This window comes from Cervus elaphus, chromosome 1 (assembly GCF_910594005.1).
Source record: "Cervus elaphus chromosome 1, mCerEla1.1, whole genome shotgun sequence".
NCBI classification, from domain to species: Eukaryota; Metazoa; Chordata; class Mammalia; order Artiodactyla; family Cervidae; genus Cervus; species Cervus elaphus.
Window position 1 is genome coordinate 48,440,537 of NC_057815.1, and position 27,257 is coordinate 48,467,793.

Consider the following 27,257-nt stretch of genomic DNA (forward strand, 5'->3'; position numbering starts at 1 on the left):
CCCACTCTTTCCATTCACAACTGTCTTTATCACCCCTCACCCCCTCTGTGCTCTCAGTCTGTCTCAGGCTTAGTTCATCATTATCTTTGCACCCCAGCACTAGACCTGATCTGGGTGGGGCAGCAGAGACCGGTGGCCTGAAAGGAGATCTTCGTTCCCTGCCCAGGAATTGAATCTGGATAGCCTGGATGAAAACCAGGAGTCCTAGCCACCAAACCAGCAAGGGCTAGAGGCTAGAAGGTAGTTTTCCCTGGATCTTTGCCCGCAGTGAAAAGTGCATTTATCACGGAGGCAGAAACTGTAAATGCAGGTACAAAGTTTACTTTAGAGACAGCACAACAAGTGGGAGAGTGCATAGAGAAACAGGTTGTTTAGTTGAGATAGAAGCAAGGCTGAGATGCACACCCAGAGACAAAGGGTGTGGGTGTCCCCCCGTCTGAGGAGTACATTTATATACATTTAAATCATTTATATAGGTCAGTATTTCCAGGCCTTTGTCATCTTTCAGGCCAATTGTCTGATTTTCTTTTTCCATACCTGGCCTACCCTGGGACCCTCCCCTGGGGGTGTGCACACATTCCGTCAGCCAAGGTGGATCTCAAAGTGAAGGCTTCTGGGAGGAGCAAGACTCATATGGCCTGGCGTTATCCCCTGAGTTTTAACTCCAAGGAGCCTTTCTGCACATGTGTAGTGTCTCCCGTATCATCTACTCAGACTGGACTTTTGCCTTATTCCCTTGAGATGCTTACAGGAGACAAAGACTTTCTATTTACCCTGTTTCTGTCGTTGCTTCCATTTGAGAGAGCAAACAGGGGGCTGGTGGTCAGTTCCTCTACTGCAGCCCACCTATCTCTTGCCTCAGGAAATGCAAAGAGGAGGCAGGCTGGCTGATTGTTAAGTGTCCAACCTGGAGCCGGTCGGTCTCCTACCTCAGATCTTAGTTGAACTGAATCAAATGAACCAGACGGGGCCTCATCCCTGGGTAAAGGTCGGCTGTAAATCAGGATGTCATTTCCAGGCCCTCCCATGCTTGTGTGTGTGTGTGTGTGTGTGTGTGTGTGAGTGGAGGGGAGCTAGGGAAGTGTGGGAGAGGAAGTCAGTGGAGAAGGGGCTCTTCTACCCACGGTTCAGGTTCCTGTGGGCTACAGTAAGACCCAGCCCCAAGGAATTCACAAACAGGGTTCTTCCAAGTTGGAAAAGTCCAGGGAAGCGCCCATATAGAATGTACACTAAAGGTGAGATGCTTGGCAAGGGGTGTCAGACAGCTTCCTGAGATCCGTTACCTTAACCGCGTGTGTTTGGGAGCCACTCCAAGGGCAGGGCCAGTCACACGTCCAGCCGTCGCTGCCGCCACCATAGACGCACCCTCCTGGCCAGCGGCTCTCGGTGAGAGGCGGTGAGATTCAGGACAGGTGCCTCTGGCCGCCCCGGCGCCCCGCCCCGTCCGCCCCAGGCCCCACCTCCTCTTCCCAGGCTCCGCCTGTCACGGTCGCCGCCTCTGCGGGCTGGGGCAGCCGGGCACCCAGAAGCCGGCACCCGAAGGAGCGGAACCGAAGGAGCGACTCGATCCAGCCCAGCCATGGATCGGAAGGTGGCCCGAGAATTCCGGCACAAGGTCAGAGCCACTGGCGGCCCCTCTGGCGGCCCCGCGGAGTCCGGGGGCAGAGTGGGTGGGCGGTGGATACCCTCGGCACCACCCCTCCCTTGCCAGCCAGTCCTGGGCTCTGGGTGGGCTGGGACCCTGAGGGTCCTTTGGTTGCCAGCAGGAATCCCCAGTAAAATGGGGGAGGAGCACTGGGACTCTAGGTGTAGAAGCCACTAAACAGATCTCCTTCCTGAAAGTGTCCTTTTTCTTAATACGCTGCGGGGGGGAGGGGGTTAGAATTCCTTCTGATCTTGTCTTAAGATGGGATAATTCTCTGAGATGCCCCATAGTGGGCAACGACCCCCTCCCCCCTGCCCTGCTCCCTCCTAGCGCCCCCAGCTCTGGGCTGTTGGAGCATGTGGAGAGGCTCTGGGATAGTGGCTGAGAGGTGAGGACTGGGAGGGAGGGCAAGTGGATGCCTCCATCTGTCTTCTGACCTGAAAATTCGAGTTAGAGGCACATCAGACAGCCCACTCCCCACCTAAGAGCATTTCTTAGGACCTGAGAAATAGCCAAGGAACTGCCCAGGGGGCCGTGGGAGTCAGCCAGACCCTTCAGGCTCTCCCCTAGGGTGTCCCAGTGAGGGGCCTCATTGGTGGCCCAGAACTGTCAGAGACCGTCGCTGGGTTTGACCCAGGCTTCCCAGAACTGTTTCCAGAGCTGTGCAGGAGTTGCTGAGGCCCTGAGGTCAGAGAGGACCCTTTGAAGAGATCCAGTGTACCTCCCCACTAGCCCTGAGGATGCCTCAGCCCAAGGGTGCAGCCAGGGGTGTCTGGAGCTACCTACAGGCCCTGCCTGAGGGAAGGGTGACTGCGCCTTGAGACCCACCCAGAGGGGCAGTGTCTTTAGATTCAGCCAACCACCTTCCCAAGCCTGAGGGGGCAGAGCTCAGGCAGACAAGGTCTGGGAGCTTGGCCCCCCTCTCGCCACAGAGAGGCCCAGCGGAGCTCAAGGAGCAGCCAGCATGGAGGCCACAGGGGCTAAGGGTTGTGGCCTGGGATTAGGGACCAATGGTCAGTTGTTCATTTAAGAAACATGTTTTGAGCACCCAGTCTGTGCCTTCAAGTTGCTGGTCATGTGGGTGGGTGACAGACCCTACACTAACAACTAACCACACCTGGGTGCTGAGTGTTGGAAACAAGGTTTGCTGGGGGCACGAAGGGGACAGATCCTGCTGGCCGGAGTCTTCTAAAAATGAGGCCTTGGGATCCCAGGGATGAGAGAGAACCGGAAGTTCACGCAGGAGTGTGGGGGCTGGGAAATAACAAGGGGAGTGTGAGACAGTGTTCACCAGCGCATCCTTTTGCAAAGAGACCTGAGAGGAGAAATTTCAGCCGCCAGGGACATTTGGTGAGTGTAGATTTCAGGCAACTCACTTGCCGGTCCCCTACCCCAAGATGACTCAGGCTTGAATTTCACTTTCCTGCCCTGGGGTTGAAAGTAATGTCGGGTCCTCTTTTGTCTTCTCCTCATGAGGTACTTTTCTTTGTCTCTTTGAGAGCGTTGTTTCTGGGGTCCCCGATATCTGACTCAACCCCTGGGTTAGCCCCTGTTTCTCTTCCCCAGGCCCCATGGGCCCCAAAGGGCCTCAGGCCTGTGTGTGTTTCCACCGCCCTGCTCTTCCTCATCACAAGAGTCATTACCTATTAATGCCCTGAGTGTGCAGGCGGGGCGTGCTGGGCAAGGCTGGGGCTGGACTTTGTGCTCTGTTGCTTTGGAGGCTGCAGAAGCCTTCCCCTCCCAGTTTGGAGATCATCTGGGAACTGGGGAGAGAGGATGAAGCAGCCGGGGAGAGACCTTGCTGTTGATTGCTTTCTAGATGCCCCTTCCTTAGTGTTTCAGAGCAAATTTACCCCGTTGAGAATGATATGTAATCTAAATAAATCCTTAGTCATTGGAGGTAGCATTAAAGGTAGTGTGTTGTCACAGATAGTGCTGTGTGACCTGGAGAAAGTTATTAACTTTCTTTAATTCTTTAAATTTAAGATTCTTTACCACCTCAACCACCAGATGTTCTACCCAGTGAGGTAGAAATTGGCTCAAATCTCAGTCCTGTCACTCACTGCAGTGAGACCTTGGGCAAGCCACTTAACCTCGCTGAGCTTTAGTTTCCTTCACTGTGAGATGGAATTCGTTGTGCTCACCTCACAGGATGATTAAGATGAAATAGGAATTCAAATATTGGCTGCTCTGGTTGTGAAGCAACCATTTGGTAAATGGCCTCACTATTCCCCACTGATGCCTGCAGAGCATCCTAATGGATGACCCAACAGTCTCCAGACCATTGAGCGGGGACTGTTGGGCTTGTACGGTTTCCCCAAGGCCATGAGCAGCACTTGCATGCCCTTCCTGGTCACAGCCTTCAGCCAGGATACCAAGGCAAGGGGAGGGGGGCATCAGAGACTAAGGCTTCCCCCCAAGAGAACCAGCTTTTCAAAAGAAACACTGCACCTGCAGGTTGCAGGAACTTGGTTACTCATTTGATCACAAAGTATTTATTGACTGTTCAGCAATCACATATTCATGGGCATCTGTAGTGTACCCTGCCCAAAGCTAGGCATCTGGCAGAAGAGGTTTGAGGGATAAATAAGGTCAGAAAGAGCCTCTGCCTTCAAGGGATTTGCTAATCTTTCATTCATTCATGCACGCATGCAATAAATACTGAGTTGCTAATACATGCCAGGCAGTACTCTAACCATTGAATAATAAAACAAAGTCTCTGCCCTCTTAGAGAGTACGTTCTAGTAGGGAAGACAGACAGTTAACAAGCAAACCAATGGAAGTGTCATAAAATGCCAAATAGTAATGAATGCTATGAAAAAAATAAACTGAGTGAGGTGAAGGGATAAAGAGTGACAAGATAGTACTTTTTATAAGATAGTCAGGAGAACCTCTCTGAAAAAAGTGGTATTTCAGCAAAGATATAAAGACATAAAAGAAATGAGGGGAGGAGTCATGCAGATATATGACTGCATATTTCAACATGCAGTCATTTCTACCTCATTTCTACCTCATGAGCCGATTTCTACCTCATTGGGTAGAACACCTGGTGTCTCAGGTGGTAAGAAGAACATTCCAGGAAGAGGGAACAGCAAGTGCAAAGGCCCTGAGGCAAGCATCTGGTTGCCTTCTTTAGGAACAGCAAGTAGAATGGTGTTTCTGAGAGGACTTAGAGAATGAAGAGTGGTGGGAGATGGATCAGAGGGGTGGTGGAGTCCTAATGGGCCACACTCAGGATTTGGGGTTTTGTTCTAAGTGAGAGAAGCCAGCAGGGGAGTGATGATTGACTCACATTTTAAGAGGATTGCTCTGACTGCTGGTAGAGAAGAGACTGAGAGGGCAAAGGGGAGAAGGGGGACCCTCCCTAGGAGGCTCCCACAATGGACTAGATGGAGTGCCAGACCCAGGATACATGTTCAGTGTAGATCTGACAGGCCTTGCTGATGGGATGGTTGCAGGTGTGGAGAGAAAGGTATCAGGGTGAGACTGTGTTGGGAGGAGGAGGAGGAGGTTGGTGGAGACAGAGCTGGAGGTGGTGGAAACCAAGAGGTCCATTTTGAATGTTTTATGTTTGAAATACCTTTTAGATCTCTAAGTACAAAGGCGACTGAGAGGATCAGTAGATGTAGGAGTGTGAAAATCAGGGAAAAGTTCTGTGCTGGGGATCAGCCTCAGTGAATCCTTATGGTATAAATGGTATTTAAACCCCAGAGACTGGTGAAGTCACTTAGGGAGACGGTGCTGATGGAGAGAAGGCTCAGGACAGAGCCTGGGGCACCCCAACCTGTAGAGGAGATGAAGAGGAGAAGGAACTTTAAGCAAGGCAAGAGAACCAGCAGAAGCAGGGTGTGATCTGCTGTGCCCAGCACTGGGTCAAATGTTACCAGCTAGTAAGCATGACACAAGTCTCTTGAAAAATAAAAGATAATAAAACATGAGTCAGATAAACCCAGTGCTCTCTGGGATGCCCACAGTAGTCATGTCTGGATGTGACAGTTAGATTATAAAGAAAGCTGGGCACTGAAGAATTGATGCTTTTGAACTGTGGTGTTGGAGAAGGCTCTTGAGAGTTCCTTGGACTGCAAGGAGATCCAACCAGTCCATCCTAAAGGAAGTCAGTCTTGAATATAAATTGGAAGGACTGATGCTGAAGCTGAAACTCCAATACTTTGGCCACCTGATGGGAAGAACTGACTCATTGGAAAAGGCCCTGATGCTGGGAAAGACTGAAGGCAGGAGGAGAAGGGGACAACAGAGGACAAGTTGGTTGGATGGCATCACCAACTCGATGGACATGAGTTTGAGTAAACTCCGGGAGTTGGTGATGGACAGGCAAGCCTGGCGTGCTGCAGTCCATGGGGTCACAAAGAGTCGGACACGACTGAACGACTGAACTGAACTGAACTGAACTCTGGGATGCACACTGTGCAGGCCTGGGTGGAAGTGGAACTAGATCCCAGCATCCCAACAACACTTATGGAGGTCCACTCTCTGCCAACTGCTGAGAGCACGGAACTTGTATTCACTTATTCTTACTTAGTTTAACTAATGAACACTTAGAACCTGCTACTTTTCAAGTGCTGTTCAAAGTAACAACTATTCACTCAATGAAGAATTTTTTAAAAAGCCGTTTTTATCTCTCATGAAAGGATGGAATCCTATGAGATACTTTTATCCCCGTTTTACAGAAGAGGAAGCTGAAAGCTGGGTGACGTGCAGACCCACATGGGGAAGGGGGTGTGGCCTCACTGCCCGCCTTCCTTCCATTAGGCCTGTGTTGGGACCACACACGGATTAGTGAGGAGACAGGCAGGTGAAGAAAGGAAGTCCAACACAGCTTGGTGAGTCCCAGGGCAGGGGTGGGGACAACGTGTCATCCTGTGCAGAGAGGATGACAGGGCAGGCTTTGTGGGGGAGCCTGAGGAAAGGCTTGACCAAGGGGAGCTGGCATTTAAGGAGACTTGGGCTTCCTTGGTGGCTCAGATGGTAAAGAATCTGCCTGCCATGCAGGAGACCCAGGTTCGATCCCTGGGTCAGGAAGATCCCCTGAAGGAGGGAAATGGCTCCCCAATCCAGTATTCTTGCCTGGACAATTTCACGGACAGAGGGACCCGATGGGCTACAGTCCATGGGGTCGCAAAGAGTCAGACACGACTGAGCGACTTCTTCACAGAGAAGAAACACTGCTGGTACCACCAGTGCTTATAGCTAAGATCCCACACCAGCCAGGGCTTCAGCAGGAAGCAGGTGGCTCACTCACATGGGAGACTGAAGAGTTTTATGAAGGGACTGCTTACAGGAAAGGGCGGGGATGGCTGACCTGCCAAGGCGCGGTGACACAGCCTGGGACACGCAGCAGCTGGAGGCCAGAGGCTCTCCAAGGGGCAAGGGAAGGGGGTTCCAGATCAAGGGAGAAAGTGGCTGCAGAGAGACGCCCAGTCAGACGCTGCAGCCTCAGGTGGGGGCACCTGCTTCATGGTGGTCTGGCACAGAGTGAGCTGGGGAATCAGAGCTCCACTCCCTTTCTCCCCAGGCCGTCTTACCGCCCTCCTTGGCTGAACCCAGAAGGAAGTAGGGGGCAGGGAGCCCAGACAAAGCTTCTTGGGGCACTCCTCTAGGTGGAGGAGGCTCAGTTGTGGGTCTGGAGGCAAAAAGGAAGCAATGTAGCACACGTTTTAGAGCCCTTGAAGTTTCGGAGCCATGGCACTGTCTTAAGCACTTTACAGATATTCACTCACTTAATCCCCACCACAGCCCTAGGAGGGCAAATGTCACCCAGTGGAACAACATGCATTATTTAATCTGCTTCTTGCTCTCTTTCTCCGTCTTTGGCTGAGTGAATACATGAATTTTCATGAGTGGAAGGTTGTGTGCTTCCCCTGTGAGGTCAATCTGAAAGGGCAGTCCATATGGAGGAAGGCAGGGAAGTGAGGTTGAAGAGACCCGAGGCCAACCCAGAGTCTACTTCCAGTGCCCTAGACAGGGGCTTGCACCTTGTGAGGAGGGAGATGTCCCTTACTATGCAGGCCGATAGCACTGAGCCAGCTGAGCATCGGCCAGAGAAGGCCCATGCTGGACAGAGGGGACCAGACACAAGATGAGTGGGCACAGTGAGTGGGCATAGGGTAATGATATGATAAAGAGACCCCCACACAGTTACTTGTACATGGTGGTCTCCTTAGGGCTTCTGGGTCCATCATCAAGAGGGATCCAAGAAAGGGAAAGGCTTTTTATATCCAGTTAGAGAAAGAAGACATGGCGTCTTGCACACAGTAGGTGCTCAATTAATGTGTATTAGACAAATGCAAATAAGGAAGTTCTACCTGATGAGTGGATACCATGCGGTAGTTTGGAAAAAAGCAAGGGTTTTGGAGCCAGCAGTCATCTCATCTTTACTACTTCTGAGCCTCGATTTCCTCATCTGTCAAATGGGGATAATATCCATCCGCCTCAGAGGGTTGTTAAAGACAATACAAGTAAAGTACTTCAGACATCGTGGCCTGTCTGTAAGCAGAGTCTGGCCCAAATGAGGGAGCCAGTCAAGGGCCTCAGGCTGGGAGGCTGGTAAGGAGGCTCTGGGCTGGGCATGGTCAGGAAAGACTCTAGAAGAGGGGCTTGGACTCCCCTTAAATGAAAACAGAGGTCAGTGGGAAGAGCAAGGGCAGGCCATCTTGTGTGGGTCTGAGACTGGAACTGAGCTAAGAGGAGACAGATTCAGGAGGCTGTGTACTGAGGAGTGATGGGAAGGTGACTGCAGACTGGCGGAGAGGATAGAAGGAAGACTGTAGACTAAGGCCGCTGGAGTTCATTCATCATTCAGCAGACACCACTGAGCACGGTGAATGTTTGCATGGCATGTGCTTTAAGACCTACTGTGTACCAGGTGTGTTACAGGTAGCTGAGCACAAGCTTTTGGGAGAATGGCACACAGCCATTCTGACACACATCCCATTCAGGGATGGGATCCCCGAAGCTGCCCCTTGGGCTGCTGTGGGGGACACCCTCCTGGGGAGTTTGCTTGAACCTAGATTCCAAGAAGAAGAGATATCATACAAGTTTTTTAAATACTTAAAAGCAAAATTTGAATTACGGTGGTGATGTTTCTGCACATTCAGGCTTCCAGAGAAAGTTTCATCCTTCTCAGCTGTTGTTCTTGGTGTGTGTGTTTTCACTCAGATGTGGTCAGAGAACAAAGTAGTGCTGTTATCCCTGAGTCTTTTTGGAGACATTCCTGTGTGGGGAATGGTCAGGGTCATGAGACTCCCACCATTTTGATTTATCCTTTACATTGGTGTTTAGAGGACATTCTACATAAGCCAGATATGACTTCCCAGATATTATGGTAAATGGATAATTTTTTAAATGGACAAGTTGAATTGCTGGGGATAGATGGGACAATTCTGAATGAGGTCGAGGAGGTTCCAGTGTGTTAGGGGAAGGTCTGTTTGGCTGCAGCCTGAGTCACACTTGGGAGGTGATAGAGACAAGCCTGGAGGGATAGGTAGGGGCAGAATTGTAGGATGTGGTTTCTGGGTGGGGACCTCTGGATGCAGGGGTCAGCATTGGAGAGATGCCCAGAAGGACCAGGAGCCTGGGACCCCCAGGAATAGGCTCTTTCCTTGAAGAGTGTCTCCAGGTGATCTGTGCTTGGGATGCAGAAAAGCAGAACCTTAGACTCTAATATTGGAAATTGCCTTTGTCTTCCATTTCTACTTTCCACCCAGCGCCTAAACGCTGTCTGCGGAGGACTGTGCCTCACTTCTTACATTTAATGATGCAGCAGGAGGCGTTTCTACTAGGAGGGGTTGCAGAGAGCTTCAGTCATAAGGCCGCAGTCAAGAAGAGATTTCCCTCTCCTCTATTTTGTCTTATGTCACCACCCATGGCTGGAATTGAGCTAGAAGCCCTTTGGTCAGGCTCCTCACTGCAATCAGAGCAGATGGGCTTTTTACGCTTTCATAGAAAGCAGAACATCTGCAGTTCCAGGAGTCATCCAAAAGAAGTTTTTTCTTGCTTGTTATAGACCAAACCCAAAGGGATTTCTTAAGAGTGCAAAGGAGAGAGATGGGGATTCAAGATAAGGGGGTCCTGCTTGAGAGCAAAAGTTTTGAAATTTTGGCCTAAAGAGGCCCTGACGTTTTTTCAGTCCTGACTCACACAGGCAGTGGTATAGCGGGGAGAGCATAGGCTTTGGAATCAGATAACATTTGTGCATGCTCCATCACTTCAGTGACTCAGATTCTTTGCGACCCCATGGACCATAGCCCGCCAGGTTTCTCTGTCCATGGGATTCTCCAGACAAGAATACTGGAGTGGGTTGCCATGCCCTCCTCCAGGGGATCTTTCTGACTCAGGGATTGAACCCATGTCTCCTGTGTCTCCTGCCTTGCAGATTCTTGACCGCTGAGCCACTGGGGAAGCCCCAGAATCAGACAGACTGAGGTTCAGATGTTAATGCTGCCTCTGATTAGCTGTGGGACCTTGTGTGACATGTTGTAATCTTTCTGGTCTTCAGTTTCCTTGTCTGCAAAATTGGCCTCGTAGGGCTGGTGAGATAAACAAGTGGAGTAAAGCCCAGAGAAGCTCCTGGTGCCATCCCATGATGCAAATGTTATTTCCCTTCCCCTTCTGCTCCCATCGGACTGTGCATGGACCAGGAGGCAGGGGGATGGACAAACTCCTCTGATACTTCTTTACTGACCACATTCTATGCATTAGGCTCGAGAGACTTAGAAAAAACAGACTTCATCTTTCTCTTGTGGGGTTTTGTGTCTGGTGAAGGAAACAAACCAGTTCACCAAAAAGCAGCCTTTAATGAGCTGCAAATTGTGACTGTTGTAATGAAGGAATTGAAGCATCTTTGGGGTGATGGAGTGGGTTCTGTTTAGGCTGGTGAGCAGGAAGACCTCCCTGGGGCAGAGGCCAGCCATGCAGGGAAGGAGGAAAACCATCCAGGCAGAGGGAGCAGCATATGTGATGGCCCTGAGGCTAGAGCGAGTGTAGCCTGTGGGAAACACTCAACGGAGGCTTGTGTAGCTAGGAAGAGTGGCAGGAGCTAAAGTTTGGCCTTGATAAGGTAAGGAATTTGGCTGCGCCAGGTCTTAGTTGCAGCATGCAGGATCTAGTTCCCTAATGAGGGCTTGAACCAGGGCCCCCTGCACCAGGAACCTGGAATCTTAACCATCAGACCACCAGGGAAGTTCTTGAATTTTGTTTTAAGTAAAATGAGAAGCTATTAAGCACGCAAGTGATATGATCCAATTTATTTAAATATTTCTGAGCCTGATCCTAGAGAAATTCAGAATTTTTCTCTGCTCAGACTCCTGCACCACAGCCACATGTGGGCAGTCCAGGTCTGTCTCGGTGTGGCTCCCCACCCCCTCACGCAAACCCAGGCAGAGTGTGGAGAGAGTCCAGGCTGGGTCCTCACAGATGTGGGCTTTTCACGGTGCCCACTTCTGTGGTGTGTGGAAAAGCCAAGGCTACCACCTGAGATTCAGTGCTGCCCACTCTAGCACATGCTCCTGTCCCCCATCTTCTACTGGCCGGGAGCCCCTGGCCTGGAGGAGAGGGACACTGAAGCAGGAGGAAGCAGGAATGCCCTCCTTGGAGCGGGTAGGATCAATTTCTGAAGCTGCTGAAGCCCAACTGTGAGTCAGTACAGGGCAAGCCTCCTAGCTTATTCTCATCTCTAATCAAATGTTCAGCTTGATTCTAAGAGGGAAGAAGGTACTGCTAGGTGAAGACCAGAAGTCTGCATTCTGTCATCCATCTGCTCAGGCCAGAAATCCTAAGGGCTGGGGCCTGTGTGTCCTCTCTGGGTTGGGACAGACAGATTTCCCCCCCAACTTCCCAGAATCCTTAAGATGCCCACAGAAAAGGCAAAGATGCTCCGACTTTCCTCCGAGGACCAATCAGGTGGGAGCTTGCAGCTTCCAGCAGCATCTTCTCTCTTATGTGGGCTGAAGCCCTGGACCATGCTGCTGGGCCTGGAGCCTGGAGGAGGGAGGGATCCAAGGACCCCTCAAGCTCCCACCCTGACCTCTCACTCGGTCCCGGGCTGAAGAGAGAGCTTAGGACATAGTGCGAGAGATACACAGTGAGCTGTCTCAGGGAGTGGAATCGGGGCTCCTGGCCCACCAGCTCCCCTGGGACTGAGGTGCTAACGAAACAGCTCTTGACCCTGACCCTGGACTCCCAGCCATTGACGTCAGGGAAGCTGAAAAAATGTAACCTGATTCTCCCCCTCGGGTGGCAGGGGAGGCACACAGGAACGTGGGGAGGGGAAAGAGTGACCAGAAGTCAGGGCCGACCCAGCTTAGGCCAGGACTGGACGAGGGAGAATTCAGTGCTAGGGTGCTCCGGCAGGGGTGGCGGGGCGGGGGGCGGGTGGGGGGGGCGGGATGTGCTATCTGAGTGAGTGGCCTAAGTCCTTTCTGAAAGCAGTCATCCAGCACTACAGCAACCATCAGGTAAGAGTGGGCTTCTTCCAGACGGGGGAGCTGACACTGGCGTTGCCGCCTGGACACAGGTGACATAGCCATGGACGTGATCGGCAGTACGGCTGCCGTGGGGGTGCATCACCGTCATGAGGGGTTCACATTATGATGCGCATACGCATCCCTGTGTGCATCACCGCCCTGGGGACGAGACTCAGCCTGACCACATCCGGATGCGAGGCAGAGGGACTCCTGTGGCCACGTCAGGGTGGTCTGCACTCTGATGTGTTGGAGGCAGGTGCCAGCTTGGCCTCTGGCTTCCCGCCTCTTCTCACAACCCTGAAGAGATGCAGAGGAGGGCCATCCCCCGGCTGCCACCGTCAGTGACCTCCCTGTCCCGAGATCTGCTGTGGAGGTGCTGGGCCTGGAGCTATAATTCTGCCTTGGGGCTTTCCAGGTGGATTTTCTGATTGAAAATGATGCAGAAAAGGACTATCTCTACGATGTGCTGCGGATGTACCACCAGTAAGTGTGCAGGGTCCAGGTTCCGCGGACCAGCCTGGGTACCTCTATCTTCAGGAAGCCCTGGGATGGGTCGTTCTGAGACAGGACCACTTCCCGCTTGAATCCTGGGGGCGGGGGCGGGGGGGGGCGGGGCGGCTCAGGGAGGCCGATGCTCGGTGTTCCTGGGACTCAGGTAGACATGCCATTCACTTGTGTCAGCAAATATTTCCACAGCCCAGGCAGGTCCATGGAGACAGGTCATGAAGACCCTGAGCCTGCCAAGGAGGATGGACTGCATCCTCTGGGCGGTGGCGAACCATCAAAGGGTTTTGAGAAGGGAGCTTGAGAAGAAGCGAGTCAGCTGGTAGCCAAAAAAGTGCTGGCCCTAGACACTGAGGGTCTGAACGGTGTGAGGTGGAGGCTCCTGCGATATACTGTGAGGGCAGGATTTACAGAGCTCAGCTGCAGCTCGGAGGCGAGAAGCAGGGGTATGAGAAGGCTGGCCACCACCTCACAGAGGTTTCCTGTCTGGAAGGACCCTGGGCTTTGGAACCAGGCAGAGACGAGTGAGGATCCTGCCTCGATTTCATCTGCCTGATGGCTTAGCAACCCCTACCTGGACGGTTTCCTTGGGATACTTAGATGGGAGAACAAACTTTTCTGAGGCACCTGGCCCAGGGTTAGGGGCTCTAAGCTTTTATCCACCCAAGGTCTGGGCCCAGGGGTGGGGACCCAACCCAGGACTGCTTCCTCTGGGAATCCTTGGGTCTCAGAGGTCATGGCTATGGATGAGGCTCCAGGGCCCCTGTGTCTCTGCAGGACCATGGACGTGGCCGTGCTTGTGGGGGACCTGAAGTTGGTCATCAACGAGCCCAGCCGTCTTCCCCTGTTTGATGCCATCAGGCCTCTGATTCCTCTGAAACACCAGGTGGAGTACGACCAGCTGACCCCCCGGCGCTCCAGGTGTGGAACGGAGGGAGCTGCAGGCTGGAGGCGGGGGTGGGAGAGGTTACCCTGGGATGGACAGGGTCGCTCATGAGTGGATGGGGCAGTGCTGGCCATCGGACCAGAGCTGGAGTGTCACTGGCCCCTCCTCCCATGGCAGGAAGCTGAAGGAGGTACGTCTGGACCGGCTGCACCCCGAAGGCCTCGGCCTCAGCGTGCGTGGTGGCCTCGAGTTTGGCTGTGGACTCTTCATCTCCCACCTCATCAAAGGTGGCCAGGCCGACAGCGTCGGGCTCCAGGTGAGTGAGCAGGGCCCAAGAGTCGTGGGCACCAGGCCCTCAGGCTTCCTGTCTCCCCACACTAGGCTGTGTGGTGTAACATGGTCACCTCACCCTTCTGAGCCTTTGGGAGAGGAAAAGGCCGCTGTATCCTGACAGATTGTCCTCAGGCCCGTAGAAGTCTGGCTGCAGGCACTTGTCTGTTTTCAAATTTTAGTTTTTATTGAAGTATAGTTGATTTACAATGTTGTGCTAGTTTCAGGTGTATGCAAAGTGAATCAGTTATACATATAGATTTATCCACTCTTTTTTAGATTCTTTGCCCATATAGACCATTACAGAGTATTGAGTAGTATTCCCTGTGCCATGTAGTAAGTCCTTATTATCCACTTTGTATCTAATAGTGTGCTGCCTGTTTTCTTGAGGAGAGCTGAGAACCTGGCTGCCCTCACCTGCTCTGCACCCACCTCCCTTATGTCTGAAGGAAGAGCATAGTTATGCCTTGACACGTGAACTTCTGGATACATAGCCTTCTCCCTGGACGGGAAAAGGAAATCCTGGGATAGTGCAGTGCTTCAAGCATAGGCTCTGGAGCCAGAATATCCTGGCTTTGCTATTCATTAGCTGGATGCCTTTGGTGAAATTACTGCCTCAGTTTCCTCATCTGTAATATGGGATGACGAACAACCTACCTCATCAGGTTGTTCTGAAAGAATAAATGAATTCACATTACAAAGTACTTGTATCAGTACCTGGCACATAAATGCTATGCATTTGTTTATACAAAACAGCATGTATTTTATGCTCCTTGAATATGTATGACTTCAATTTGTATTTGTGTGTGGGAACACACACACACACACCAATGAAAGGCTGTTACTTGGAGGAGGAACCGGAGTGGATAGGGAATAAAGTGAGAGTGAGATTTTAAGGCTACATCTTTAAGATTGTTTGGCTTTTGAATCATATGAATGTACTATTTTTTTCTAAATGGGCTTTTTATTGAAGTTTAGTTGACTTACAGTGCTGTGCTAATTACTGCTTACAGCAAAGCGACTCAGTTATAAACGTTATACCTTCTTTTTCATCTTCTTTTCCATTACGGCGTATCACTGGATGTTGAATATAGTTCCCTGTGCTATACAGCAGGATCTTGTTTATCCATTCTTTATACACCAGGAAATGCCATGTGCTTGTTAAACAGGCAGAGAGGGAGATTTAATAAGCACCTGTAATGTGCCAGATAACATGCTGACAGCCAGTTCTTTTTATATGCTTCGGCTGGATCATCCCCATTTTACAGAGTTGATAGAAGATCAGGGACTTGACTAGAGTCACACAGCCATTAAGTGGCAGAGCCAGGATTGAACCAGGGTCTCCTGATTGCCAAGCCCAGGGATCTCTCTTCAGCACCCTAGGGTCCCTCCCTTGGGGTCTCCACACCTCAGTGTCGGAGCAGAGATGGGAAGACCTTCAGGTCTCGCTCCTGCCAGAGCCCAGAGCTGTGTTTTTGTATGTCCAGCTAAAAGAGGCCCTCCCACGCCCTCCCCTGAGCTTCCAGCATGTTTGTTATCAACATCCCAATATGGGCTGCCAAGCCAGGGGCTTCAGGGGGCCCGAAGGCTGGTATAAGACACCGAGGAGTGGGAGGTGGAAACTGGGTGCTGACAGACATCGCTTTGTTCTAAATCCCTGTCTCACGGCTCGCTGGGAGCGTCTGAAATTTCAGCCCCTTCATTATCCCTCTCCTGTGCCGCACATTTTCCAGCCCAGAAACGCAGCCAGAGAAAAAACATAATGAGCTCCTCTCTTGGCGTCAGCTGAGCCCTTTCTTTTCTCCCAGGGTGAGCTCTCCTCCTAGGACAAGCCATTTCTCAACGGCGCTTCTGTGCCTGGGGGCGTCGGGGCATTTAGAGTTTTACCTCCCTGCCTGTTTCTCAGGCTTATGAATTATCGACCCTTTCCCAGGTTGATGGATTCATCTCTCCTTTGAGCTGGTCTCCCTCAGATCGTCATTTCACCGTGGCCCTCGCACAAAGGGCCTTTTGCAGGGCTCCATTCAGGGGCAGGAAGGAGAGGAAAGCTGATCCTGCAAGTTGAGCTGGGGAATCATCCCACTGGGGTCCCACAGGTTCCCTTTAGGAACAAGACAGGGAACTTCACTCAGAGGAGCTTGGGGAAAAAGGTCTGCATCCACTCACCTGTCTGGGGTTCATGTTTCTGGAGAGATCCCATGCCTCAGGGTGGCTGGGGAAAGATTCCAAAAGGCAGGGGAGGGGCATGTTCAGACAAGCCTGGCCGAACCAGAGGCCCTGATGATTTGACTTGTGAGTCTGGACTCCAAATGGGGTCCTGGACCCTGCCCTGGAACTCCATCACCGCCCTAGTCTCCCTACTGGAGGTATTTTAGGTTTTTATCCGCGTGTATCCTGTCTGAACCTGCGTCCTCTGCCCTGCACAGCTGGCTGTATGGTCCAGGGCTGGAGAATAATTCTGTGCGCCTTGGCTGTCCCAGCTGGAAAATGGACGGGGTAATCCTTGCCTTCCCTGTGGTCCTCGAGGGCTCTGTCAGGTGGCAAGGATCCAGAGAGGACAGGACGCAGGGAGCTGCAGCCAAGCTTGGCCAGATGCCCTTCTTTCCTGCTCCCAGACAACCAAGAGACAGCAATTGCTGTCTGTCAGGGAGACCTGGCTTCAAATCTCAGCAACACTCTTCACTAGCTGGATGACCTTGAGCAAGTCTCCTCACCTCTCTGAGCCTCAGTCCCCTCACCTTATGAGCAGAAATGCAGGTTGTTGTGAAGAATGGATGTAGGGAGGTCATCCAGCTGTTCTTCCGTGAGACATCCCCAGAAACACAGCGAGTTCTTTAGCAAGCCCCTCCCCTGCCCCAGGTCACCTTTTTGAGCTGCTTGTCACTCATCCCAGGCCCCTGAGAAGACTGGGGTCTGTGTCCAGGTTGGAAGGGAAGTGTTTGGGTGACTCTGGGGCAGGGATGTTGTAGAGGGTAGGAGTTGGCCTACAGGACCCCTGAGAGGCTGTATGCCTGCCCAGTCCTTGTCCCCACCATGTACTGACAAGCCTCCGAAAGGTCAGGAAATGTGGTGTGAGTTAAGCCTCCAGCTGACCTGTGCTGGTCTCAGACTGGGGAGGGCCTCCACCAACCAGTCCCAGTTCTGCAGCTCATGACCATGACCCTGCACAAACCATCACCTCCGGTTTCAACTGATGTCCTGGCATCCTTCCAGCCTGTGGTTGTTAAATGAGGAACTTCAGGACTGACCCCCAGAGCCAAGGTGCTCGGGAGAGCCCACAGCCGTGTCCAGCAGGGAACTGACTGATGTCATCAGGGATCCGTATCCAGGGCTGGCCCCGCAGGTCCCTGAGCCCCTATCTCTCCCAGTTAATGAGACTAAAGTCCTGAGAAGAGGGGTCTGAGCAGAGAACTTAGAGCTGAGGCCCAACTAATGGTAACAGCAACTATTTATTGGTTATTTACAGTGTGCTAGGCGCTAGCTTGTGTTATATGCTCACTTAATTCTCATGGCATCCACAGTATTTCCCCATTTTACAGATGAGGGAAACTGAGGTTCAAAAAGCTCAGGAGACTTGCCTAAGGTCACACAGCTAACAAAAATAAAAGCAGGGGGTTGAACCCAGGACATCTGATGCTAGAGCCTTGTGTTCATTGCTTTCTTCCAGAAGAGGAATTCAGAGGTCAGGGCCAGGGCAGAGTTAAAATGTTCATTGAGTTTCCAGCGAATGGAACAGAAGAGATCGTGTGTGTCAGTGATGTGAGCTTGAGTCAGGAGTCATGGAAGTTCCTATCCTGACTCAGTTGTGGTGTTGCGGTGCAAGCCTGCTCCTCAGGGTTGGGGGGACAAAGGCCAGGGAAGAACCGCTTGAATCTGGATGAAAGGTTGCCCTTTGCGTGGATTCTAAAACCTGATGGTGCCCCCTGGGTGGAAGTGACACAGAGTGGGGACACCGAGTTCTGACTTTTACCCCCAGTTCTGCTTCCTGCTCTCTGTGCTGCTCACCTCCATCTTGGTTCCCCCATCTGTGAAATGGGCAGAAAGCCTGCTGGGAAGTGCCGCCTGCCCTGGGTATCCTCCAGCTGATGGAGGGTGTGTGGCTGGTGACAAGGCACTGGCCGTGCGCTGCCCAGCGGCCTGATGTGTGTTCTCTCTGCCTGCGGCCAAGGTAGGGGATGAGATCGTCCGGATCAATGGGTATTCCATCTCCTCCTGCACCCATGAGGAGGTCATCAACCTCATCCACACCAAGAAGACTGTGTCCATCAAAGTGAGACGTGAGTGAGGCCAGGACAAGGGGCTGCTGATGGTGGGGTGGGGTCTGGCAGCTGGTGATACCCAGCTGTGATGGGAGGAAGGAAGGGGAAAGAAGCTATCGTAATCCACCTCCCCTTTCTCCCACAGATATCGGCTTGATCCCTGTGAAGAGGTGAGCAGGACCCTCCTCCGCAGGCAGACTCTCTCCCATGCACTCAGGGTCCTGGGGTCAGCCTGGAGTCTGGTCAGCTCTGCCCCTGGGCCAGTGACAGTGGAGGCTTCAGAGAGGGCAGACTTGGATTCCGGGTCTGGTGCCTTAACCCTATCTCCCTAATGACCCCTCTTCTACATTCCCATCCCATCAGCTCTCCCGAAGAGCCCCTCAAATGGCAGTACGTGGACCAGTTTGTGTCAGAATCTGGGGTAAGGTCAGCACCGTGGGGGGTGGGTCTGGATGGGGTGGTCTTCCAGGAGGAGCAGCCCGCCTGAAGGAGGGCTTGCTCTAGGGAGGTGCTCTCAGGGGGCTTCACACAGGCTGCCAGCGCATCCAGGATGGCCCTGTGGGCGGTGGCCCAGCCGGTGCAGACACACCCCCCCAGGGCCAGAAGGGCAGTCAGGCTCGCGTGGGAGCAGCAGTGCTCACCCTGGAGGCCTTATGAGCACGGGAGGCCACTTGCACAATGTGGACACCTGGTGACCTCAGCCTCTCCCTCCCCCAGGGCGGGCGGAGCAGCCTGGGCTCCCCCGGCAGCCAGGAAAACAAGGAGAAGAAGGTCTTCATCAGCCTGGTGGGCTCCCGGGGCCTTGGCTGCAGGTGGGTGGCAGGCGCACCCTGGGGCTCGCTCATGGCCAGCCGGCCTCTCACACCGCTCCCCTGCTGCTGCTGAGATTTTTGCCCACTAGTAATGACACTTGTTAGTGCTTCTGAGTTTCACAACAGTCCTGTAGGGCCAGAGGGACAGCTCTATCAGGCTCATTTTACAGAGGAGAAAACTGAGGCCATGTTCCTTTGGTGGGCCCTCAAGTCACGCAAAAGGAGCCTGTTCAGTTGGCCACCTCTGACACAGTTCTCTTGTCACTTATTACTTTGTGACTTCCGTAAGAGGCAGCCAGGGAATTGCCAACAGGCAGAGGGGCTCATGGGACAGTCTCGTTAAGCACACAAGTGCAGCGGCTAGAGGTCTAGGTTCCGGGCCCTGCTCTGACGCCTGTGAGCTCGAGAACCCTGGACTAATTACTTCAGCACTCCAAGCCTCAGCTTTCTCTGTCAATCGGAGGTCATGGTCCCCACCTCACAAGGTTGTTGTGAGAAAGAACGAGATGACAGAGTGAAGCACCAAGCTTAGTGCCTGCCAGGTAGTAAGCATTCTGTAAATATTAGCTATTATTATTTAAGGTATTCTTTTTTCTTTTTTTTTTGGCCTTGCCACACTGCTTATGGGATCCTCGTTCCCTGACCCTGGGCCCTTGGTAGTGAAAGTGAAGAGTCCTAACCACTGGACTTCCAGGGAATTCCCTATAAGTGATTCTTCTTATTTCCTTTCTGTCACATTTATTTAACACTTTTCTGCCAAGCATAAGTGATAAAAAAGAAAGTCCCTCCTTTCTAAGAAATTATAGCTTAATATAGAAGCCAACCACATAAATAGTTACAGTACTGAGGGACTCTCATGCAAGCATGGAAAATATTGTCTACTCTGTGGTGTCTCTAATCAATTAGTGGTGGCTGCCACCCTGAAGTACTTATTTTGAAAATAACTTTAAGGCCGCATCTAGGCTTAGGTAGAGGAATGTTTGATTAGTGATGTCTGCCACAGACCTGGGAGGGGAGGATAACAGCGCAAACGCCTTCCTTGCTGTAGGTGTTTTAGGAGCATTGGGAAGGGAGCAACAAGCTTACTCTTGAGAGAGAATAAGGGGTTTGGTTAAAACCATGAGGAGAAGATAGCATTTGAGTCTTAAAGAATGCATTGGAAAATGCTAGAAAAAAAGAAGAAACAGCATCTGCATGTTGGATGAGAGGTTGGGTGTGGGGAGTTAGAAGTAGCTTCCTGTAGTTATTGCCCCAGCACTGGTAGACAGAAGTTGAGGAGGTAGATGGCAGAGGACTTGGGTACTGAGGGCACAGGGGACCTGGACACACAAGCAGATGGGGCAGGACATTGAATGAGCAAGCACTTTGGAGCAGAGGCTCACCTACACCTCCCATCTCTCCCACAGCATTTCCAGCGGCCCCATCCAGAAACCTGGCATCTTCATCAGCCATGTGAAGCCTGGCTCCCTGTCTGCTGAGGTGGGGTTGGAGGTGAGTGACCCTGGGCCTGCTCCAGGGGGGCCCCCCAGGGATGTGGGGTTGGACTGTGATCTCATAGGGATGGAGCACGTGCTTTCCCACACAGCCCTTTCTCGACACTCACTGGCTGATGATTCCTGTTAATCCCTCGAAGGGAAGGCTTCACAGGGGGGGTGACATTCGACCCTTTCTACAGCCCTTCTCCAGCTCTAGGATCCTTTGGTCCTGAGCTTGGGAATGTAGTAACAATAATCTGAATTGACATTCATTGAGTGATTACTGGATTGGACATTGTTCTAAGCCCTTTATTTTTTTTTTATTTATTTATTTTTATTATTATTATTATTATTTTTTCCAGTGGGTTTGTTATACATTGATATGAATCAGCCATGGATTTACATGTATTCCCAATCCCGATCCCCCCTCCCACCTCCCTCTCCACCCGATTCCTCTGGGTCTTCCCAGTGCACCAGGCCGGAGCACTTGTCTCATGCATCCCACCTGGGCTGGTGATCTGTTTCACCATAGATAGTATACATGCTGTTCTTTTGAAATATCCCACCCTTACCTTCTCCCACAGAGTTCAAAAGTCTGTTCTGTATTTCTGTGTCTCTTTTTCTGTTTTGCATATAGGGTTATCGTTATCACCTTTCTAAATTCCATATATATGTGTTAGTATGCTGTAATGTTCTTTATCTTTCTGGCTTACTTCACTCTGTATAATGGGCTCCAGCTTCATCCATCTCATTAGGACTGGTTCAAATGAATTCTTTTTAATGGCTGAGTAATATTCCATGGAAAAGAAGAAGTAAAACTCTCACTGTTTGCAGATGACATGATCCTCTATATAGAAAACCCTAAAGACTCTACCAGAAAATTACTAGAGCTAATCAATGAATATAGTAAAGTTGCAGGATATAAAATTAACACACAGAAATCCCTTGCATTCCTATATACTAACAATGAAAAAACAGAAAGAGAAATTAAGGAAACAATACCATTCACCATTGCAACAAAAAGAATAAAATACTTAGGAGTATATCTACCTAAAGAAACAAAAGACCTATACATAGAAAACTATAAAACACTGATGAAAGAAATCAAAGAGGACACAAACAGATGGAGAAACATACCGTGTTCATGGATTGGAAGAATCAATATTGTCAAAATGGCTATTCTACCCAAAGCAGTCTATAGATTCAATGCAATCCCTATCAAGCTACCAACGGTATTTTTCACAGAACTAGACCAAAGAATTTCACAATTTGTATGGAAATACAAAAAACCTCGAATAGCCAAAGTAATCTTGAGAAAGAAGAATGGAACTGGAGGAATCAACCTGCCTGACTTCAGACTCTACTACAAAGCCACAGTCATCAAGACAGTATGGTACTGGCACAAAGACAGAAATATAGATCAATGGAACAGAATAGAAAGCCCAGAGATAAATCCACGAACCTAAGCCCTTTAAAATGTATGAGAACTCTGAGAATTAGGTACTATCATTAGCCTCATTTTGCAAATGAGGAAACCGAGACCCAGAGAAAGTATGTGACTTTCCCAAGATCAAGTACTTGGTAAGGCAGGGCTGGGATTCAACCCTCGGTGGTCTGATGCTAAAACAAGAACTTTTAACCTCTTCTTTAGACAAATTACTTCCTTTTTCTGTGCTTCAGAAAAAGGATCCTGTAAAATGGGAGTAATAGTTTTCCTTCTAGGGTCATTGTGTAGATTAAATGAACTAACACATATACTTCAAACTGTGTCTGATACATAGGGAGGGATCAGTTAATACTAGCTATTATACTAATTATTATTGATTCCACACAGAATCTACTGTATGAGAATCTTAAAGGCTCCTATGCCTACAAACTGAGATTTTTTAAGCAAATGCATAAATTCAACCAAAGGAATGAACCTTTATTGGTGTAATATTTGAAAGAGATAGAGAATGGAGGGGCTCTGGGAGGACCCCGTTGGAATGCTGCTCATCGGAAAGAGTTGAGGCGCCGCTACTTGAAGATCCAGTGTCTGATACTGGCCTCCAGGGGGAGCCCTTCCAACAGAAAAAGTGTCCAGATAATACAAGTACACTGATGCCTCTCTGTTTCTCCCCCAGACAGGGGACCAGATTGTTGAAGTCAATGGCATCGACTTCTCCAACCTGGACCACAAGGAGGTGAGATGTGGGGTTTTCACCTGCCGGCCATGATGAGCCGCTCTGCCCTCCTCTTTCCACCCTCCTCTCCCTTGCCGCAGTGTTTGAACCCTTCTGTGCTCCCCAGAGGCCTCGATTGCTCTGGTCTGTCAGGCCTCTGCTGACTGTCTGTCTGTCCCCTGTAGGCCGTGAACGTGCTGAAGAGTAGCCGCAGCCTGACCATCTCCATCGTAGCTGGAGCTGTAAGTCCAGAACAAGCTAGCGGGGGCCCCACGACCCCTACCTGCAGCCCAGCTCCTCAGACCCCTGGTCTCCGACACACTCTCCTGGCCCGGGGGTCTCTGTCCCTGAAGCTCTGATAGCTGATGGGAAGACCCCTGCCCAGCCAGAAATTAAGGTCACAGAGAACAGCAGCCACATGCCTGACATGGAGGGCCATAGTGATGAGAAGACAACCCACATCTTGGCCCCCCAAAGCTCTGGCTCTGTACTTCTAGGCTCCCCGGGGACTGAGCAAAGGGCCTGTTTTCTCCCCACAAGGGCCGGGAGCTGTTTATGACAGACCGGGAGCGGCTAGCGGAGGTTCGGCAGCGCGAGCTGCAGCGGCAGGAGCTCCTGATGCAGAAGCGGCTGGCGATGGAATCCAACAAAATCCTCCAGGAGCAGCAGGAGATGGAGAGGCAGTGAGTGTGGTCAGCCAGGGTGCCCCCTCCCAGCCCTCCCAGGCCCTGTACCATCCCCCCTGCTTTGCTTCCTGTTGGCTGCGTCCTGAGCTGACTTTCCCCCTGAGGCCTGTCCTCAGACCAGATGGGTTCAGTGATGCTCAGCGCACGTATCCCCTGCCTCCAGACCACTGGGCATCACCCTCTTTAACAAGGAAACCCCCTGATTTCCAAGACTCAGGAATATGGAAAATGAGGATGCTACTAGCAGTAGCTAACATTTGTCAAGTACCAACCATGCAGCTGACATTGCGTGAGGGCCTTGTTTATGTACCTGAACTGAATTCCCATAATAACTGAGAAAGATACATGGTTATTAACCCGTTTTACAGGTGAGCATACTGAGACTCAGAGAGGTTACACCACTCGTGTACCAAGTCAGATATGGCTAAGCTGTGGAATTCACACCCTGGCAGTTTGGCCACCCGATCTGTGGTGGTTAAGAACTGTCCCCCACCAACCCCAGAGTGGCTGGGATGATGATTGAGAATAAGTGGAGCTAGCAATTCATAACTCAAAAACCATTGTCAAAATTCCAGTCTACCTCCGTTCTACAAGCATAGTAAGAATTTGGGAAAGGAAGGTGGACAGGATCTTTCCATCTCTCCCATCACAGAATTAGCCTGGAGAACCACCCTGGCCTTGGTTAGCAGCCTAGGATTGCTTCTGGGGTCTGGGGCCCTCCTCTGAGAGGACCTCACTCAGTCACTTCCTCTTGGTGTTTAGAGGTGGCTGCATGGCAACGTGGCCTGCCCTGAATGGCCTTCAGTCCCCTGCAGAGGAGCATCTCTGCTCAGCAGTGCCAAGCAAAACCACACAGACTTTTTTGGGACCCAGACTTTTTTGGACCCACTTCCCCAGCATCTGCATTTGGTCCAGCCATCCTTGGAAAGGAGCCTGAAAGAAATATTTAAAGCTTTTTCTCAAATCAGAGATTAGCTACAAGGAAGAGTTAACTTCTCTTACATCGACTCTGGCATGCCAACTTGCTTTTGTGTTTCAGAAGGAAAAAGGAAATTGCCCAGAAGGCAGCAGAGGAGAATGAGAGATACCGGAAGGAGATGGAACAGTGAGTGCCTTGGCCCCACGTGTCTGCACGCACACGTCTGTGTGTGGACGTGAGTGTGCTCGCAGGAGTGTGGCCCCAGAGGCCACTTCCAGGCCCAGTTTACCTTCTCCCCTGGTGGAACATCCTTTGTAGCCATTCCATAATGTATGAAATAATATATGTAGCCATTCCAAATTCCATAATTTGTAGCCATTCCATAATCCTAGTAATGGGTCTTACTAGGTGGCAGTGACTGGAACATGGTTTTGTCACTGCCAGGGTGGCCTTCCCACTTGATTTAGAATACAAGTGCCAGGGACTCGGGTCCTTCACCACAACTGGAACCACACGGCTTCTCCCCAGGGTGGTTGGGGTCCCCCAGTAGGCAGAAGGCGGGCCTGTGAAGGTTGTGACTCCAGTCACAGGCGTGGGAATCTTATTTCAGGATCGTGGAGGAGGAAGAGAAGTTCAGGAAGCAATGGGAAGAAGACTGGGGCTCAAAGGAACAGCTGCGGTCACCTAAAACCATCACCGCCGAGGTGCACCCAATACCCCTTCGCAAGCCAAAGTGTATGTATCATGTGCTGACAGGAGAGGGCTTCTTCCAGGGGCCTGGGGGTGTCTCGACAAAGGTACAGGTCTCCCTACACCTACACCACCTGCCCAGGCCAATCAGCCATGGCTGTCTTCATGGAGGGGCAGCCATGTGCAGGGGCTGTCTGCCAGCGTGTTGGGATGGGTGGAGTCTGCCTGCCTTCCTTGTCCTGGGGCCTGCTGCCCGGCTCTGCCCCATGACCCAGACTCCGGTATGTGCCCTTGGACCTCTGAAGAGGGACTGGAGAGCAGTGGCAAAAGCGGGAACAGCTCAGGGATGATCATCTTCGTGTGTTGGGTGTCACGTCCTCTTTTTGCTGCGTTCTAAACTGGGGCTGTGGTAAAACAGTGGTAAGAAAAAGCAGAAGGGATTCATGTGAGAGAAGGACTCTGTGATCCAAGGCTGATGGGTAGCTGTGGGAGGAGCTTCCTGGGAGCACCCCTACCACCTGCACCCCTGTGCATGGACCACAGTCATGCCACTCCAAGGGCGGAGTTGGGGAGAGAACTGTGCGACCCTCCGAGGCACCATCCTGGGGCATCAGCAGCCTCTACCCTTCCCATCTTTCCTCATCTGTCTTATGATCCCACGTCCACTTTGAGTCCAGGCCCCCACCAACCGCTCGCCTGCCCACCTGCTCTCCAACTCAGCTCCCAGGATGTCATGTCCCTTCCAGGGGCAGAGGAAGGGGTTCAGCCTCAGTGCTTCTCCCGTGGGCTAATGGTGGGGAGTCAGGAGCGATGCAGTGTGGGGGCCGTGGCGGTCACAGGTCCAGGATTCCTGGCTGGGCCTTCACTCTGACTTTCCAGCTGTTTTGATTTGTACCTGACATGGGGCAGAATCTATTCCAGCTGACTGTGCTCAGCTGACCTGGGATCCTCCAGATGTGGGGTTGAATCTGCATCCGAGAACCACGGTTCCCCCACTTCTGCTGTGCACCAGCCATATGGGATCTTGTGATGGGGTCCAGACAGCTGTGGCCCCAACTGTGGATCATACTTGATCCCTGGAGGGACGTCACCTTGCCAGCACAGGCCACTTGGGTCCACAAGAGGTGCAGGGCGTCTGGATAGTTCCATGCCGCCCTTCCCGGGGGCAGGGCAAACAGCCCCCAGCACATTCCTTACTGGCACCAGGGCGGTGTCATCTCGGGTCCTCTCCCAAGGACAAAGCACGCTGTCATCAGCCACCCCATGACATTTGGTGTTAGTTGAGCTAAATTCTCAGTGAATAATCAGTGTTTTAGACAGGGAGCTAATTTGCTCTTAGGAGTGAAATAGGAGCTTCCAAAGGAGAGGAATCAATTTTAATTGCTTCTTATGAAAGGAATCCTAGTCAATTTAGTACCTTCCTAGAAACTGGATCTGGGCTTGAGAGCAAACACACCCTTTAAGGGACTGTAGAAAATAAAAACCCTTTCTCTAGCTATTTATTCACTGCTTTTAACCCAAATCAATCTTCTCGAATGAAAGGAGCAGGAACTTTCCCTTTGCTCGAGATATAAGTGTTTTCTCAGGGGACCCCGGGAAGCACGTGACTGATGACCAGGGCCTGCCAGCTGAGCTGAGGTGGCTACACCTCCGTCCACCTCCGTTTGCATCGGCAGTTTAATTCTGCTTTGGAGATTGGTCAGGAAATACATTGAGGCCTCTGAGCCAGCCCGATTCCTGCCTCTTGCCCATTGCTGGGAGGTTGGGATGCTGTCTTCTTGAGCTGATGGAACTAGGCTGCAGCCTGCCCCTCCCTGACCACTCTTCAATTTGGGGGACCAGTCAGCTGACAGGTTATTTATCTGACTCAAGTATCTGCCTATGTGGACCCTGCATTTCTGAACAGACAGGAAAGAGCGAGGAACATCTCTTGCCTGGAAAATAAAGCAGTTCATCCTAATTATCCACCCTGATCTCCTCCCCACCCCCTGTCTCAGGGATCTGGCTGCCTACCCATGACTGACCCAGGAGAACCCCAACATTACATGGAGTCCTCCAAGCCAGAACATGCCATCACAGAGGCCCCAAAATAGCTTTCCTTAGCAAAAGCAACAGGGAGCAGAGGGGTATTTAAGGATCCCAGAGCTGGAAGAAGGTTTGAGAGATAAAGAAGTTTAAATAAGAGCTTTCTAGCCATCTCTCCCCATCAAGGACCCCATCTGGTAGCCCCTCCCCCACCCCACCCCCGTTAGACACCATGGTTTAGAAGCTGAGTTTTTTTCCTACCAAACTATTAAGTCATCCTTTTGTGTTCATTGTTTCATTAAGTAATTCCTCTTATTAGCAAGAAAGCAAGTGTTTCACTGTGGAGTAAATATAAACTGAGCCAAAAGCAAAGGAACTTATTA

At 51.3% G+C, this 27,257-nt stretch overlaps 1 protein-coding gene across 2 annotated transcripts in view; it reads left to right on the forward strand.

Moving 5' to 3' along the window:
* Positions 1-1,497: 1,497 nt before the first annotated feature.
* USH1C (USH1 protein network component harmonin) overlaps positions 1,498-27,257 on the forward strand; it is a 49,552-nt gene continuing 23,792 nt past the window's right edge. For both annotated transcript variants that reach the window (XM_043901825.1, XM_043901834.1), the window contains exons 1-14: positions 1,498-1,615; positions 12,542-12,609; positions 13,408-13,551; positions 13,694-13,832; positions 18,015-18,123; positions 18,251-18,275; positions 18,469-18,526; positions 18,823-18,917; positions 20,324-20,408; positions 22,516-22,575; positions 22,740-22,796; positions 23,095-23,237; positions 24,280-24,345; positions 24,770-24,894. In XM_043901825.1, the coding sequence (XP_043757760.1) occupies positions 1,580-1,615; positions 12,542-12,609; positions 13,408-13,551; positions 13,694-13,832; positions 18,015-18,123; positions 18,251-18,275; positions 18,469-18,526; positions 18,823-18,917; positions 20,324-20,408; positions 22,516-22,575; positions 22,740-22,796; positions 23,095-23,237; positions 24,280-24,345; positions 24,770-24,894 (1,210 nt within the window). In that variant the 5' untranslated portion in view covers positions 1,498-1,579. The remainder of the gene's footprint in view (positions 1,616-12,541; positions 12,610-13,407; positions 13,552-13,693; positions 13,833-18,014; positions 18,124-18,250; positions 18,276-18,468; positions 18,527-18,822; positions 18,918-20,323; positions 20,409-22,515; positions 22,576-22,739; positions 22,797-23,094; positions 23,238-24,279; positions 24,346-24,769; positions 24,895-27,257) is intronic.